Source organism: Oryx dammah, unplaced genomic scaffold, assembly GCF_014754425.2.
Source record: "Oryx dammah isolate SB20612 unplaced genomic scaffold, SCBI_Odam_1.1 HiC_scaffold_27, whole genome shotgun sequence".
Classification (NCBI taxonomy): domain Eukaryota; kingdom Metazoa; phylum Chordata; class Mammalia; order Artiodactyla; family Bovidae; genus Oryx; species Oryx dammah.
In genome coordinates this window covers 2127659-2145553 of record NW_024070211.1, presented here as the reverse complement: position 1 = coordinate 2145553, position 17895 = coordinate 2127659, and the positions used below count along the sequence as shown (strand labels likewise).

Below are 17895 nucleotides of genomic sequence, written 5' to 3'. Positions count from 1 at the left end.
CCTCCTGGAAGGGGTGCCTCTCCCCTTCTTTAACTTTCCCCTAATCTCTGGTCTAAGGCGGTGAACTTGTGAGCAGTGTTCTCTGGAGTGAGAATTTCTTTACAGGCTGTTTTCCCTTTCTAGCTGGGAGGACGAGGGGGAGGGGCGGGGGGGGCGGGATGGGGGGATGGGTCACTCCGAGTCAAGTGGGCAGACCCTGCGGACCGCCTCTCTGGACAGGACTGTGGTGCCTCTCTGGTGATTTCTTCACTTCCTAGGTCTTGCCATTGTTCAGGGCTGTAGCCAGCTGTGGGCGTTAATCTTCGGCGTATTTGCAATCCCAAGAAAGAAAGGCCCCGCGTGCAACAGGGCTGGTCCGGGGGCCCAGGGAGTGGGCAGAGGCTGAGACGCCAGGGTGAGGAGGGGGACAGGCACGTGACCGCACACACGTCCACCCGCCAGGCCCCGGGACAGAGGCTGCCGCCATGCATGCTGGCTTGTGAACCTTTTGTTGTCCCTTAAACCCTTCCTAGGGACCGGAGGAGAGAGGCTGGAACTCAGGGAAGCCCTGGTTTTCCTTCTCGGCTCAGCCACTAACTAGCTAGGCGGCTTCTGGCAGCTCAGGTCTCTGAGGCTCAGTTGCCGTCTGTAAGATGGGGGCAGGTGCGCTTAGACCCCAGAGAAACGCACTGACCTCTCCCATGCACAGCGGAAATGATGGAACCCCAAGAGTACACACACACCCAGGGCCATCCCCGTGACATCACCAACAGACGCACACCCATATCTACATACCCACACACCCCTGAACACCCTCACACGCCGTCCTCACACCTCACATCACAAGGACACACTCACACATACCAACATCCCCAAACAAAGCCCCTGTCCTGACTTTTCTGGAGGTCTAGTGGCTAAGACTCTGCACTTCCAAGGCAGGCGCCTGGGTTCGATCCCTGGTTGGGGAACTAAGAATCCACATACCGAGCAGTGTGGCCAAAACCAAACTGATTTAAAAAGAAAAAATCTAACCATAGCCAACCCTACCTCGTCCTGACTCCTAAACATCGCCCATCAGCAGTACTGCCGCAACAACACACACATTTGCTCCCTGGACGGATCTCAGCGTCTACCTTCTAACACACTCCCAACGCCACCTTCGATTTCTCAGTTCAGAAACCCAAATGCAGATCAGAAATGTGGGCCGGGTACCCTGTTAAGAAAAACAGATCATCAAGCCACCTTCTTGCTGAATCTTCTGTTAATGACAAGCCCCTGGCTCTAGAGATGGGAGAGCCATTCCCCAGGGACACAGGACCCTGAGAATCAGTGCAGGGCATTCCAGAGTCAGATGCCTTCCAAACGCTGGTGCGCCAGAGCAGGAAGAGTTCGCGGCGCCCGGGTTCTGTTTCTGGCTCTGCCGTCTGCTGGCTGTGTGTCTCTGGGGAATCCAGCAAACGTCTCTGAACTCTGCTTTTGTCTTCAAAATCGGGATAATAAATACCCACAGGGCAGGGTTGGGGGGTTAAGTGAGATGAGGCGCCCGACAAAGCATCATGGGGGGACAGGCCAACAGCATGCTTTTCCAATGAGACACCCCTACCTGTCTGTGCCCCAAAGGCTGAATACTTCCTTGTGCCTCACGCTTTGAATCTATAAGTAGGCATCGCAATAATCCCTCCTTCAGGTGGTCTTGGGAGGATTTCATGCATTCATTCCTATAAAGGGCTTAACCCAGTGCCTGACCCATAGTCGGCTCCCAGTGGGCTATTCTCCCAAGTAGATGTTCAATAAATGGCTGCCTCTCTCCTGATATCCAGGCCTTAGGTCAAATATCACCTCCTCCAGGCAGGCTGCCCTGATAATCACTCTCCCAGCCCACCCCACCCCACCCCATCCCATCCCACTGCACCCCGTCACTTTCTCTTAGGACTCTGCTTTATCCTCTTCAAACCTTTGTCCACCTTCTGAAAGTATTTCCTTACTTGGGGATGTGTGTGTTGCCTCCCTTCCCCCAAGGTGCAAGATCCAGGAAACCAGGGTTTTGTGTGGTTCCGGGCTGTTGTCCCAGGCCCTGGCACAGTGCCCAGCGCACAGTAGGTGCTCAGCACATCGTTGTGGGAATAAAGTGGTAGTTCTAGCTCTGCCCCCTGGGGCACCGGTGGTGAGGGAGAGGAAGGAGGATGGTGGAGGTTGCAGGCCGAGGGGCCCTTCCTTCTCCTCCCATCCTCCACCTCCCTTGCACCCCGCCGCCCCCTTTCCCGACTTGCCGGCCCAGCCTTTCCGCTGCCTGCTGCCAAGGGGCCCAGTGAGCCTTGATGGGTTTACCTGGGTGTTAATCCCCCAACAATCCCCCCTGGCCTGACCCTAGAGCCAGCCTCCATTCTTGTCCTGGGTCTAATTAAGTGCCTGAAATGCCACTTCCCCTTTCAAACCAGGCTGCTTTTCTCCAAGGCAAGGCAGGTAAAGCCCAGCCTGCCGCTTTGAAGCCGAGGAGGCCGGAAGCCCAGGCAGGTGCATGGAGGGGAGGGGGGAGCGCTGAAGGGCCTGGGGGGAGGGGGCACCTCTGTCTGCCCCTCACCAGAGAGGACAGACGCCTGCAAAGCCCCCACCTCGGAACACTCAACCTTTCGAGGCTCTTGAGCGCTAGCAGGCCCAGGAAACCTAAGGGATTCTCCCTCAGGGAAATGCATACACACAGGCAAGCGCCCATGAGTGAAGACTCTGTCCAGGGGCTCCATGGTCCCCTCTGAAGCCTCTGTAGTCCCTGGGTTAAGTTGACATGACGTCACTTTCCTTTAAATATACTTCTGTATCTAGATGGATGGATTGATGAATACTGATATAATCTAGATATATGTATATACACTGAGATAGCCATACCCCCAGTCTCAACAAAGTTATCTCTAGGGAAGTAGAAGATTCTTGCTAGAGAAGTAGAGGATTTTTTGTATATTAAAAAATATTTTTTATTTTATATACTTTTTTCTGCTTTGGGATATTATGAGTATTTTGTGGCTTTTGTAATATATTTTAAAATTCATATGAAAAAACATATGCATAGCTATTTTCCAGCCCCTGATAAAACAACGTGTGTTTGGCTCGGGAAGCTCTCTTCTCGGCCACTGTTAGGGATCCCCTATGCCACAGAAATTACTGTCAGGCCTGTTGTCTCATGTTAATCACACACTCCCTGGGTGCCAGCCATCCTTCCTCCCTTTCACTCACTCACTCCTGTTGCAATTCTTGCTGTCCACTGGCTGGACGGGAAAACCAAGCCTCAGGGAGGTGAAGCAACTCTCTCAGGGGACACGGGGCAGGGGGCTGGGTCTGGGTCTCACTGGCTCCTTTCACGGCCCAGCAGTGGCTGCTGTCAGGCTGGGGGCCCGGAGCTGAGATGAAGGAGTGTCTGGAGGCCATCCCCGCAGCGTGGGCAAAGCTGGGCACAGGGCAGGCAGGGGGTGCCTCAGCCCCGTGGTTCTCGGCACGGTGCCTTGGCAGGACGCCCCTTCAGTGGGGGCAGGGACAGTAATCAAATGTGAGGCGCCCAGAGACTTGGAAGGACGTTCCCTGCACGGCATCTGGTCTCCCAGTCTGGAGGTCGGTCTCTGTTCCAACTCTGTTCTCAATTTGCTGTGCGACAGGAAACAAGTCTCTTTCCCTCTCTGGGCCTCAGTTTCTCCGTCTATAAACAGGGCGCTGCACTAGACCAAAGGCTCTCAACTGGGGTGGCCATCAGAACGACCCAAACCCCACTCCCCGCAGAAGTCCCAAATCGAGAAAGCACCAGGTGTGTAGGCTTGACAAAAATGCCTGGGTGACTTGGGCACACCCTTCTGCCCTCCTGGCCTTCCATCTCTCCTACCCTATATTGAATCCTCCTTCCAGGACCAAGCCAAGACGGCGCTGCAACCCAGCCACACCACCAGTGTCCCAAGGAAGCACAGAAAGGGCAACCGCCTCCCTGTGGTCACACAGCAGGCTGGGCAGGGACTCCAGAGATAGACCCCACGGTCTGGAATCCAGCCCAGCTCTGCCTGCTCTCCCAGAGAGACCTCCCAGCCAGGAGAGAAAGTTCCCTAATCAGGGCAATAGAAGAGGAGGGGGAACCATTTGTCACCGGATAAGCAATATCAGCTTATCTCTGAAGACCAATGACCACAGCCTGGGGCTCGATTCCAGGCATAAACAGAGCTCCTCCCTCCTCCCCTCCAGAGTAGCCAGGACAGTAGTCCCGGCTAGTCTCCAGGACAAAGCCCCATCCCATCAGAGTTTCCTCTATCAATAATTCTGACTTCCTCCCCCCCCACCTCCCAGTGCAGATGTGCTCACAGCATCAGAGCTTGGAGGATCTTCACGGACTGCATCACCCCTGAAGCTCCTGCATGGAACCCCAAGGCTCCACGGAACAGCGTTAGAGAACCGCTAGGCTGGTTGCACCTTGCCATTGCTCAGACAGGAGCAGGGACCAGAGAAATTGTGTCCAGAGTTACATGGCAGTTAGTGCTGAAGCCAGGGCCTCCTCGTGGGAGGATCTGAATTCCAGCCCTAGCCAGGATACTGTGGTTACTTTCCCTTGGGGCTTTATTTTCTCTTGCTGCTAAAAGGACTCTTCCCAGACCCTCAGAAAGCCAAATCGGCAGCATCCCTCAAGTCTCAAGATCCCAGTAGGTGTTCATGGGAAGCAGTGGGGGGCAGGCGGGGTACCAGCTTAAGCCACAGTCTCCCCGGGGCCTGAGGATCTAGGGTTCGTGAAGGATGGGGAGGCTGCTGGAGGAGGCATTGCTCAGAAGTGGCAGGAAGCACCGTGGGGTTTGTGCCCGTCAGCCTTCTTGGGGAAAAAGGCATCAAAGTCCTGCAGACCCTACTAGGGAAGAAGCCCCCACGGCCTTCTTCCTTGGGCACATTTCTCCGTGCCTCAGTTTCCCCTCTGAAATAGAACTTGATAGCATGCATCACGTTACACGTAAAGAATGATGTGCCCTATGGATGGGAAAGGGCGGTGTCTCCACGTCCTTCCCCCAAAGCCTTCAATTCCTGGAGATGAGAATCCACCAGCTCATTCTGACCCTTTACCAAAGCAACTGCCAGCAGACCAGGTTATTTCTTTCTCCTTTGGGCTCTCTCTGGCTACAACCTCTGAACCTCAGCTTTCCCATCTGTGAGATGAGCTGATGGCTGTTTTAGATGTACAGGCTCAACCGTCTTACCCTTTGGGATCTCAGCCTGGAGAGGAATTCCAAGCTCCCTTGAATTCACCCAGCCAGCCACGGTCTCAGCACACATGGGCATCAGGTGGGAAGAATCTGAAAACAACTGCTTCTCTCCATCGAGGCTGGGGCTCCCCTCTCCTAAAATCCCTCCGCTCATCCTCTGTGCCTCTGTCTCACGTTAACCTCCCGGCTGGTCTCTGCACACCTTCCCGTACACACTCTGCTCAGTCCAACTCTGCCCCGCCCTGGCTCCCTACTGCCCTCGGAGTAAGGCCTAAAGCCTCCACTCTGCCTCGAGGAGTCTACAATCGGGGCTCTTGTGGGATCACCCCCAGCAGAGCTCGCAGGAAGGAGGGCTTCATTAACACTTGTGGAATGAAGGGACGGACAGCCTGGGCCAGGGTGTGGACCTACTCCATTTCAGAAGCGAGGAGCTGGGGCTGAGGAGGGGAGGTGTTTGGGGGCCTGCTTGCTTTTCCCCTGGAGGTTGCTTCCACCATTTCCTCAGTCACTGCGTGCTGCCCACCTTCCTCCCTCATCTGCCAAAGCTGCCTTTCTTTGGGAGTGGGAGTAGGGCAGGGCCCCTTAAGAAGGGAAGTCTGTCTGCACATCTGACAAGGCTGTGGAGTTCTATTTTTGCCTTCTTTGGCCTCTGTTGAATGAGGAGCAGCCCACTGACCCGCTGATTTCTTTCAGTTAAAGAAGAGCTCTTATTCGTTGGTTCCCAGCTGAGTACCTGCCCTCACCCCTACACACCCCAGTCCAAATACATTGATCGCTTGTAGCTTTTTAGCCCCCATTATTTCTGAAGCCAAAGGACAGTGGGCTGTAGATGGAAAGAAGCCTTGGAGAAGAAGAGGTGGAAAGGATTGGAGAAAAACATCAATCGGTCCTGTGATTTCTGTCATTATATTGCTGACTCTTTCCAGCGCACTTCACAGGTGTCATCCATGGGGCCATTTTACAGATGGGGTCACTGAGGCTCTCAGGGGAACTCACTCAAAGTTACCCAGACCGTGCAGAGGTCCAGGACTTCTTTCATCTCCCTCCCGGCCTCTCACTCAGGCCCCTCCTCCAGGGCCTCTCCCAGAAGCGGCCTCCGCCCACCAGACGTCACTCATCGCAGACCGCAGGTGGACCCGCGGGGGCCAAGCCCTTCTGTTCAGGAGGAGGAAGGCAAAGCCTGAGAGTCAGGGCCGCCTCGCTAGCCAGCACTGCTTCACCCCAGACACCTCTCTCCCTTCTTCCGCGCGCCCGCCCAAGACAGCCAGCGACGCCAGGCTCCGGTGGGACATCCGCAGCCCCGGGGGCCGCCGGAGGCGGCTGACCCAGCAGAAGCCCCCCCAGCCCACTGGGGCCTGGCGCGCCCGGGCCGGGGCTCAGGCTCGCGGTGGGGCTTTGCGCGCCCTGTTTTGTTCGGCCCCGGCCCCCCTCCCGGGCTCCCAGCGCGCCGGTTCTTGACTTCATCCACTAAGTCAATAGCCCGGGCGCGGGCAGGCCGCTCCCCCCCGCCGCCGCCCGGTTTTCTTCTCGGGATAATGGGGGCTCTTTGTGGCCTAATCAGCCTCCTGAGGGGCCGGGAGGCCGGGAGCGCTTCCCCCGCGGCCGTCGGTGAAAATGAAAGCGGGATTAGGCCGGGCCTCGGCCCACACCATAGTAAAGCGCCACCAGGCATTCGCCCCTTCAAAGCCCCTTTCGGGGGTTTGGTTACTTTATTTCTAAAGTTGTTTGTATTTCTAAAGTGGCCATTGAGGCGCGAGCGGGACGGGGCCGACAGGGCGCTGGGAGGAGGGGGCGGCCGGGGCGGGGGAGGAACTCCCCCTCCTCCCTGCCCCCCTCCTCGGACTCGCGGACCCGTTTCTAAAGAGCCTTTCCCGGCCCTGCTTCCCGCCCGCCTCGCGAGGTGGGAGGGGTCTTAGCCCCACTGATCAGATCGGGAAACCGAGGCTCCGCGCTAGACGATGCGCTCCGGCATTCAAACCCACCGTGCAGCCAGGGGCGGAAAGGGGGGGTTGTGTGGTTTTGTTTTGTTTTCAGGTCGGGGGGAGACGCCCAGGGCTCTCAGCTCCGAGCGCACCAGCTAAATCTCTTGCTGTCGCCTGCCTGTACAGGCCACCAAAAGGAAAGTCCCGACCTAAACACGAGGCTACCCCCTGAGGAAGGGAAGTTCTGCCCCACCTATTCAAGAAAGTTCCAGGACCTTCTGTCTTAGGATTCACTCTCCACACTTCGGATAAACCCCAGAAATGGGGGCGCAATAATTCAGAATCTTCTCCCGTCGCCGAAGATGGGAGGGGTGGCAGAGATTTTGCACGTGGACTTTCCCAGCAGCTGGAGGCGGAACAGAGAAGGGACAGAGATGGGGGGGTGGGGGCAGCAGAAGGAAGGAGACTAGCTGCGCCTTCTCCCAAGTGAGGACGCTGGGATTTTTTTTTTTTTTTCCTGCCGTACTTTTTGACCCTCCGAAGGGTGAATCCGCGCTCAAAAAGTTCAGACTAGGAGGAAAACTGTAAGGATGAGGGTCGCCAGAGGGGGAAGGGAGGGGGAGCTTAGTGCAGATTCTGGGGTCAGGATCTAGTCCTGCAGCTGGACCAGCCGTGGGTCAGTTGTACCCGTGGATACAAGAGAGATCCGGAGATACAGGCTTTTTATAGGTTTTCATTGGGACCTAGAGAGTTCCAGAAGCTTCCTTAAGACCCTGAGAAGGTTCGTTAAGACGCCTCCGACCCCTCCCAACGCCGAAACTGTCGCCCTAGAAAGAAAACTCTAGCGTGAATCCCATGTTCTTGTCTAGACAGCATGGAAAATTCGGCGCGGGCTTCGAGGATCAGCTTCCAGGCAACAGGAAGGTCTGGCCGCATCTCCACGCACAAGTAGAAACACACTGCACCCAAACCCACGGACACCCACTCTTGCCATCTCGACACCTTCCCCAGCTGCCCCGAGTCCTGCGGTCCGAATTCCAGCCCCAAACCATCACATCCTCTCCACCTGTCACCCCGGGTGACCCGAGTGGAGAGGGCCCCGCGGAAGGATGGCCGCCCACTCGGCTGGGGCTCTGTTGGGTCCGGGTCCCCTGGAAAGGGCCCCAGAGGGGTTCAGGGGGAGTTTCCAAGCTACTTCTCAGTGCCGGCGCCCCACCCTCTTTTCGGTCCGGCCCGGGGCCTCTTTGATTTCCGGTCAAAGAGCACAGGGAAGGCCGGCGGCTCCGGGCCCCGCAGCCGGCCGGTCCTCCTCCCGCTCGAACCCTCGGCGCGCTTGGAGGCACCAGCGGATGCCTTCAGCTGCCCAGATGAGCTTGGAGGCTGCATGCCAAATTCAGCCACGACCCCCAAACACATCCTGCTGTTGTGCCTGCCCGTCCAGCTACCACACACACTTCGTCCCCCCCTCCACGAACACCCAGACGTTCGCAGGTAACCAGGCAGGTAGGTAAACACACAAACACACGCACTGAAGCGTGTCTATCACCAACCTTTAATTTTGTGTCTCTACCAGCTGGCTCAGAACTCCACCAAGGCAGGGGGCCTTCCTGATGTCTCACCTATCCTGGGCACTTAACACAATGCCGGGCCCATAGTAGATGCTCAACAATTTTTAACAGAAAGAATGAAGACGGGCTCCCTAAGATGTCTTTCCCCACCTCTTTTCCTCTCCCTCTTTCTCTCTTTCCCTGGGACAAAAGAGGAGCACCGCGTTTGGGTTTAGTTCTGCACATAACAGCCTCCTAAAGACCCCTCCAACAACCAAATAGGGGTGGGATGGTGGGGGTCACTGCCTCTGTTTTGGAAAGAGGAGGAAGCAGCAATGGCCAGAGGCGAGCAGGCACTCAGCCTCACCTCGCGCCCCACCCCACCCCACCCCACCCCATCCATTTCCTCCTCCTGGAAGCCTGCTCCTGGAATCTGATGTTCCCTCAAGAATACCGGAGTCACCAGAAAACGTGTACGTGAAGTTCTTACTGGGGTGTGGCCTCCAGCAGCCCAGAGAGAGATCCTTTATGTTCTGTCTGTAAAATGCCTCCTGTATGAACCTCTGTGAATGGGTAGTTTCTCAGGGTGCTAGCCGATTCTCAAAGGGGTCCAGGGTCCCCCAGAGGATGAGAATCTTTGACTTGGTGCAATTCTCTGGTTTTTCACGAAAACAAAGATTCAGGATTTCCTTGCTAGTGAGTTGGGAAGTGGGGGTGGCAGAACCCTTACTCTCTTGGTCCCCCGCAGCGCTCCCGGCCCCTCCGGGATACGCCCTGCTGGGTTCAGGCGGAGACTGGGAGAGCAGGCCCTCGGAGGCGGGAATCCACTATCAGCCGCTGGGAGCCGGTGGGTGAGGACTGGATCCAGAGCAGCGCGAAGCCGGCAGCTCGTCCAGTTCTATAACACTCTGCTCACCCTCCAGTCTGCGCGTCCGAAGCTGCGAGTGGAGATGATGGCCTGGGCGCCATCTCCTCCCCAAGCTGGGAATTTCGAAGGGGGCGTCTGCTAAAAACCGGAAGGCGGTGAGCCTCCGTCTCCGGGCTGCGCAGCCCGGACTGGGACGTTTCTTTAGCAACGCTCCGAGGAGGGGTTCTCCGCCCCCTCTCGCTCGCGGCGAGTCCCGGAGGGGCCTGGCGCGCGGGCCGGCCTCTTTCCAGCACCCGGGTCGGCCTCCCGCCCGCCCCGCCGGCCCGACTTGCTCGCCTCTAATTAAGCGGCGGGATCTCAGCGAGCCGCCGGGCCGCGCTGTAATATGATGAACTGCCTTTGTGCCAGTGTCTTCTGATAAGGGCAGGCCGCGGAGGATCAAAAGGACGGCAGCGGCTCGCCCGCCTCCCGCCGCCGCCCGGCCCTGCGCGCTCGCCCTTGCCGCCCGCGCTCGCCCGCGGGCTGTCTCCGGCCCCGCGGTCCGTCCTGATCCGCCCGGCCCAGGCCCGCCTTTTGGTGCCTAGGCGCCTCTTTGTCTTTTTCTGCTGCTGCGCGCCTCCCTCGCCCTGCGCGAACGCTCTAGGCAAGGTTCTCTCCTCCCGCGCTGGTCTTTCTCTGAATTTTCTCTCGCGCGCTCTCTGTTCCGACGCTCTCCACCCTCTTCCTGACTGTCTTTCGTCCCCCCGCCCTTCCGTGGCTCTGGGTCTCCCGGGTCTCTACTCATCCCTCCTTTCCTCTCGACCCGGGCTCGGGCCCAGCACACCCCGAAGCCCCGGGCGACCGCATCTTGGAAACGTCCACGGGCTGACCCGCAGCCCCAGAAAGTTGAACCAATTCATTCCCAGCCCCTGGCAACCCACGCTCACTCAACTGCCCAAGCCCAAGGCGCCCTGGCATGCCCTCGGGGCCTCTGGGGAGCAAGACTTGGGGTACGCAACTTCCCCTCATCGCTCCCTCGCTGCTGTGGTCGGAGATGCCTCATCGCTCCCCGGGGGCTGAAGTTTCAAGTGGAGCCCCCACCCCCCGCACCCCCTTCCCTATGCTCCTTCCTTTGGCCCCCACCTCCCCTTTGCCCTCGACCCCTTCTCTTCCTCTTGCAGGCCCCTCCCCTTGGCTAGCTCCTAGTCCCCCCTGCGCGCTCTCTGGACTCCCCCTCTGCCTCGCCTCTCCCTTCCCCCCACTTTGTTTGAAGTTCTGGAGAGATCTATCTACTAATGGGGAAGTTTCCCCCTTAGGTCACCGTTCTGCCTTGATTCGATTTGGGAAGGCGCGTTCCCTCCCTCCCTCTACCCGACCCCAGCCGGGGCCAATCGCTCCGGAGCGGGTCAGAAAGCGCTGACCCCATTTCCACCTTTCCTCTTTCAGCCAGAGCTGGGGAAAGGGGCGGGGCGGGGGGGGGGGGAGCGGAGAGAAACAGAAAGGCCCCGACAGCAAAAACTGAGAAGGGAGGGGGGATTGTCCCAACCTTCCAATCCCTCTTACCCCAACCCCAACTGGGTTTCCTAATTACCTCCTTAGTCTGCAGTGGGAGAGAAGAGGAACTATTTTTATGGAATTCCTGGAATGTGCCCCCCTTAGTCATGGCCTTCAAGGCCCCAAAGTCCCTGGAGAACGTCCCCTTTGGGGTGTCTCTTCTATGTCCCTCTTTACAGCAGGAAGGCTTCCCCTCACCAGGGACCGTCTATTATGTGGTGTGAGTGCTCTCTGGCTTTGGACTCTGCTTGTCCCAGGGCCAGAGCCAGAGCCCGGGATCCTGTACATTTCATGTTTATATCCTTAGTCCCCATTAGGAATGAAGCTTCATCAACTTTGCTGATGATGGTAAATAGAAACGCCAAACAGGCAACCTCTAGAAGGAAATCTCATTTGCTCAGTGCTCTCTCCCTATATAAAAATATGTATGTTTGTAAATAATATTTATATAAAATGTAGTGTGTGACAACCATCATTTTCAGAAAGACGTCCTTTAAAAAAAAAAAAAAAGCCCAAATAATCACCTTACTGCTTTAAGGCTACTGTTATATGTGCTTTTAAATCCTTCCATGTAAATTCCACTGAAAAATTTGGAAAGCTGTGAAAGGGGAGGGGGCCGCGGGGGTGGGAGGGGGAGGTTAATCCGGGTTTAACGCTGCTATGCCGTCTTAGGACCAGGGTTAGCCTGATTGCGTTATCTCTTCCCAACATTTGAGACGCCCATATTTCACCCAGCCAAATAGCTCGGAGAACAGCGCAGATGGCCGCCGTGGTCGCGCCTCAGGAAAATGTGTTATTAATATCTAAATAACTTCCCAATACTGTCTGGTAAATCTCCTCTCCACCATTCCAAATGATGAATTCGTTTGAAGTCTTCCCCCAGCCTCATCTTTTCAATGTCTCTCTCTTCTTCTTAGCCAGGCTTATTTCAAACTGGTAAATATCTAATTCCTTTAACGGCTGTGCCGTGCACACCAAGTCTTTTAGGTACAAACGCCTGGAAACAGCCGGTGCGTGGCGGTGCGCGCCCCGGGGTGAACAGAAAACCCGCGCGCCCTCGCAGCGGGGGACCCCATCCTGCTCCGAAACGCGTTCAGAGACGGGGGGCCGCGCGGGAGCCTCAGCCTGGGAGCCGAGCCCCTTCCTTGGCGCGCCCCGGGGACCCTCTCTCGGTTCCCTGCGGAGTGCCGAAGGCCTCCCTCCTCCGCAGCGCGCGGCTCTCGGCGGCTCGCGTCTCCGAGACCCCACCCGCAGCCCTCGGAAGGCGTCCCTCGCTCTCTGGGGCGGGTAATTACCCTCCGCTCGCCTGTTCTCGCTTGTTTCAAGTTTGTTTTCTAAATGTCTTCTATTAGATTATGTTCGTTCATTCCCCTTCCAACCTTATCTCCTTCTGTCTCTTCTCTCTTTGCCCGTCACACTCGATTTAGGCACGAGTTTATCTGGCAAACAAACAGTTTGCCGACTCTGTTTATTTACCGTGGGTTCTGGGGCTGCGAGCGCGCGCGCGCCAGGGTTCGCCTTTGTAATAGTTATCTCATTGTTGTTCTTCGTTAGTCCCAGCTCCCTCCGCCCCTCTCTCGTCTTCGGTTGTGGGGAGTAGAGGAAAGACAGGGGGAGTCTTGTCATCCCAGTGTGGGTTCGCCCCTCGCCCGGGGCCCCCTCCGCCGGGGTCGATCCCCCGCGCCCCGCGCGCCCCCTCTCCGCTCCCCCCATCCCCCCACCGCCCCAGCGCGGCACAGCTCTCGCCCCTCCCTCTCCGCCTCCGGTCTCACTGAATATCCACCGCCGAGCGCTGCCTAAAGCCGGGGAATTGCCTGACACCCTCCCATCTTCCTCCGAGCCCCCATTATGCGAAGCTGATCCCACTCTGAACAGCCTCAAATCCCGCCTGGACTCTGTTTGATTAGATTGCCAACCCGGGGTAATCCTTTGATTTGGTGGAGTGTCAATTACCTTTCTCTAAACACACATTTACAGAGGAGGGAACTTGTTGGTTTAAATCAATGCAGATTGTTTCTTGATAAATGGACTCTCTTCGACCCCTCCCTCCTCGCTCTTCCAAGGGCCTCTCTCCCTGGGGGCCCCTCCCTCCCCTTTCCCCTTCTCGCCTATCCAGTAAACAATGCCCCTTCCAGGTGTGAAGCCGAAAAAACGGTGTGGGCTGAGGGGAGCCCTGCCCCCCCTCCCGCTATTCATTCGCTCCCCCGGAGCCTAATTAAATTTGGCAGGTCCTTGTACACACAATCAAAACAGCTTCCTCCGGTGTAGCAAACGACCGAAAACCGCATTAGCAGCTATCGCTGCTGCCAAATTAAATTGTTTCCCACCTCCTTTTACAAGTGTCTAAAACCCAGACTTCGGGCTCTCCCCTCCTTCCCGTCCTCCGTCATTTCTCACCGCACACCTGTAAGTTTGCTGCTTTAAAAATGAATTAAGGAAGAACGCAAAGAAATACAAATCTGCCTCTCACACACACCTTGGCCCCCCACTTCAGATGTCAACAGATTCTCGGATGGACTTAGCCCCCTCTCCGCGGGAGAATGCACACTCTTCTTTTTAATCTTGTGACTTTCCCCCTCATTTCATATTAACTGTGACCCAGCTGGGCTTTCAATAGAGACCAACTACGGTCTGATCTGGTCAGTTTCAGCCTAAACTTGTCAGATGCAAGAGGCCTCTTACTGATTACTACTGTTGTTACTCTTTTTCTAAATTATTTCTTCACACTCACTCCCTCCGCTCTCGCAGAAGAACTGTTTGACTCTGCAAACCCCTATCAAATTTCCCACAAGCATCTCCCTGGACTCAGGTTGGGAAAACCTTTTCTTTCCCCACCCCTCCTCAAATCCTTCTCCAGGCGGTCCCTGCCCGGGTCTGCCCGGATTCTCCTCGGAGAAGGGGTGAGGGGGAGAGAGGCCAAGTGGCTGAGGGCAAGGAATCTTTCCAGGTGTGCTGAGTGTGGCGGGGGCCCCTATCCACAGTGGTCTGGGAATTCTCACAACCAACAATCCTAATAACTCAGCCTTAACAAGGATAAGAGCAAAAAAAAAAAAAAAATATGAACAGCCTCATGAATATCAGCCCAAGGGGAGCAGGAGTGAGCTGTTCAGAGATGAAAGTGCACAGAAATAAAAGCTCAATTTAATCTGCTTTAAAACCCTTCAACTTAACGTTTGTGCTTCAAACTCTGAGAGTGAGGACTGATTGCGGATAAATAGTTTCTTACCATGCCTGGAAGCTATTACACCCCTCTCCAACACAGTTTCCTATTCAGCAGTCCCAGTTTTCATTACCAGCTCTAATAAGTCTTAACATTATTAAATGCCAAGCGGACGATAGGAAAAAACGGACTCAGGGAGGGATCTCTCTTTAGCGCTTAAAGAGGAGAGCTCTTAAACCCCTTCTTGGGCGACTCCCCGCCATGAGAGGGGCAACCCCCGGAGAAAGCATTTGTCAAGAGCAAGAAGCCAAAACAAAGTTTGTGGGTGTGCACCCCTCCCCCTGCTCTGCCCAAGGGGATCTCTGCCTCTCCCCACCTGGCCCACTTGGGTGGAGGTTGGGAGGTCTTTTCACCTTTAACTTGGCCATGAAACTGACACCCGGGGCCTGGGAGAGAAATGAGAGTTTCCAACTGGGTGGTTCAGCAGGATGCCAGTCCCTGGCCAAGGTACTCAAATCCAGAGCTGATAGATATCCTTTGTCCACAGATGGAAAGACAGCCCTCTCTCTTCCCCACTCACATCATCCATTCCGCCCGTCTGCGATCGCACTGCACATCCACGCAGAATCCCACGATTCCATTCCAAAGTCCGGTGGGCAGACAGCCACACTGAGACACGTGCACTTACACGGCCATCCAGCTCCCAGCCACGGGGTGCCACACGCTCACTGTCACTGCAAAACCACACAGCTGGCTGGACACCGGGCCCTCCACTTTCATTATATTTCTGCAGCTCTGCTCCTAGACTCCCAGAAGCACCAGGACTCTGCAACTGCCAGCCTCCTCCTGAAACCCTGGGGGGCCTGGAGCTTCCTGGTTCCACTCAGGGAAAACCTCTGTCCAGCGAAACTGCTTGTCCGCTGGTTCTGTAAGCCAGGTCAGCACTAGAAACCCCTGGATTCCTTTGAGCCAAAGGCATCGTCAGACCGGACTTGCTACGGACTTGCTACCCTCTTCCTTTCTTTCTCTTCCGTCTCGGGAGAAATGCATCTGTTGTGCTTCCTCACAGACTGAATTGGACATACCCCTGCTGCACACACACACACACACACACACCCCTAAAAGTCTCTCCGAACAAAACCAAACCTCCTCTTTCCTCCCAGGGCGCCTCTCAGAAGATGCGTCTGCAGCGTTGCATTTGGCCGGGAAAGATTATTCGAGTTCTCTGTCCCCTCCCAGCCCCCCACAAAGGAAGTCCGACTAAGTCCCTTTTTATTCCAAACTGAAACACGGAGTGGGTCCCCACGCAGGGATCCCGGGCTGCCTCTGCCCAGCCAGGGGCTCCTTGGCAGGCAGCCGCCCCCCTCCGCAGACCCCAGGCCTTCTGCAGGCCCCGCACAGCGGGGTGCCGGGCACAGCCCGCTCCCTTTCTTTCCTGCCCTTTTGTCCCAGTGGGACTGGGCTCTACTAGGGGCCCTGAATGTCAATAGCCCGCCCCTTCCCCAGCCCCAGCCTGCTCCCACACTGGGCTGCCCCTGCTCCCCCCTCCCTCCTTAGACCAGGCCTGTGGGGGCTGGGCTTCTCTGGGACTTGTCTTTGGAAGCAGGGCTTTGTCTGTGAAGTTCATCTTCAAGGTTGGGACAGACTACTGAAAACAAGAGGGAGACCCGGGTAGAAGTTCCAGGGAGGCGGGGAGAGGAGAACCTCAGCAACCCCTTGGAAGGAAGCTCCAAGAGAACTGTGCACTTGAACAAGTTTCGGGGTTCAAGACACTCCTCCCCCACTTTCCCCAAAGCCACTTTTTTTTTTTTTTTTTGAGGCTATAACGGCGATTGCCTTTCCTGTTTGCCTGCTGCCTCCCCGCATTGTGTCTGGGGGTTTAGCTTCTTTCCCCAGTCCATCTTTGTGACTTTGGGTCTTGCCTTTTTCTTTCTTTTTCCAGGCCCTCCCTCCCCGACCCAAGCACACTGACCAAGTCTCAGAGAGACCTACGGAGGCAGTGGGGATGGGGAAGGCCTTTCCTTTCTCCTGAAAAATAACCCGTCAGTAAACAAAAGCACAGCCCCCTTTCCTGGGCCTGCAGGCGCTTGAAAGAAAAATGCCTCTCTAGCTCATCTCCAAAATACAGCCCCGCTAAAAGCGGGGAGAGGGCGTGGTGGAGCCCGAAACTCTCCCTCCCTCGGCCGTCCCCCCGCCCCAGCATCTGGGAACTTGGCCTTCACCCCTGGGCCCACCGGCGCGTGCCCCAGAGGAAAGCGCCTTAAAAATGTACGCTTCTGCCTCCGCGCTGTCTGTGCGGCCCTGGCGTCGCGGGTCGGAGAGTGAGGCGGTGGCCCACGCGGCCCGCGCTGATTTTTATTGATTGCAGCGGTCAGTCAACTGTCAGGCGGGGTTTCAAGGGACCGTTTAAAGAGCGTGTGCGGGTCTGGTTAACAAATTCATTTAGGGAGCCGCGGGCCGGCTCCTCCGTCCTCGCGGGCGGGGGCGGGCCCGCCCCTTTGCCCAAGTTTCCTATAAATAATAGATCGACACCGGGACTACCAGCCAAAACGCCGGCCCCAGAGGACACAAGGCCCGGAGCCCTCGGCCGGAGCGGGTGCGCCAGGGTGCGCGGTTCGCGGCCCCCGGATTCCCCACGCGTTGCCGGCGTCCCTGGGGACGGCTGGACCCCGCTCTGCCGCGCAACGGCTTCTCGGGGGCCGCTCCCGGCCCGAGCCGAGGGCGCCCCGGGGGGGCGCTCCCCGCACACCCCGACAGGCTCTCGTTTCACCCGCCGGTCCGGTGGGACGGCGCCGCCACCGGCCCGCACGCTGGCGCACGAGGAGCCCCGCGTGCTCGGGCGGCTCCCTACCTTTGTCGCCCAGGATGCCGTCGATGCTGTGCTTGGCTTTCTTCTCGCCGTCCTCCTCCTTCTTGTCCCCTTCGTCCTCCTCCTCCTTCTTCCCGAACTTGATTCTGAGCACTCGGCTAATCGAACTCACTAAACCTCAGAAATTCAAAGGCAAAAGAGCGGGTATAAGTCGTCGGGGCCGCGCAGGCCGGCCGCCTGGGGCGCTGGGAGAAGTCACGAAGCGCATTTCCCCCTAAACCCACTCAGGGGGACTCACAGCCACCCCACCCCCATCGCGGGTGAACACCTACACTTATCGGGAGGCACAGGCAGGTCACCCACGTGGAGACTCACCGGGGGCACGGACCCCCAAGGCTGTGACAGAGGCCCCCTAGTGCCGCCCTGCCACGCCTGTGCACCCCTGGACTTTGCACGACCACACACCCTCAGTCGGTCGGTCAGTGGAAGTCGCCCAGGCGTGACTTTCTGCGACCCCGTGGATTATACAGTCCATGGAAGTCTCCAGGACAGAATACTGGAGTGGGTAGCCTTTCCCTTCTCCGGGGGATCTTCCCAACCCAGGGATCAAACCCAGGTCTCCCGCATTGCAGGAGGATTCTTCACCAGCTGAGCCACAAGGGAAGCCCGAGAACACTGGAGTGGGCAGCCTGCCTTACCCTAGACGCACTCATACCCACCCCACCCCCAGGACCTCCCTGGAGCCCCTCTAGCCCGCTCGCCGCTCCCCACATTCAGGTGTGCATCCCAGCAGTACCCCTGAATGCTCAGGTGCACACACACACATACACCCCTACACACACATACACCCCTACACACACA

At 57.0% G+C, this 17895-nt stretch overlaps 1 protein-coding gene across 1 annotated transcript in view; it reads right to left on the bottom strand.

Annotated features, from left to right (window-relative positions):
- PAX7 (paired box 7) overlaps positions 1-17895 on the bottom strand; it is a 127846-nt gene that overhangs the window by 86270 nt on the left and 23681 nt on the right. Inside the window, exon 2 of the mRNA XM_040228496.1 lies at positions 17077-17211. Within this exon, the coding sequence (XP_040084430.1) occupies positions 17077-17211 (135 nt within the window). The remainder of the gene's footprint in view (positions 1-17076; positions 17212-17895) is intronic.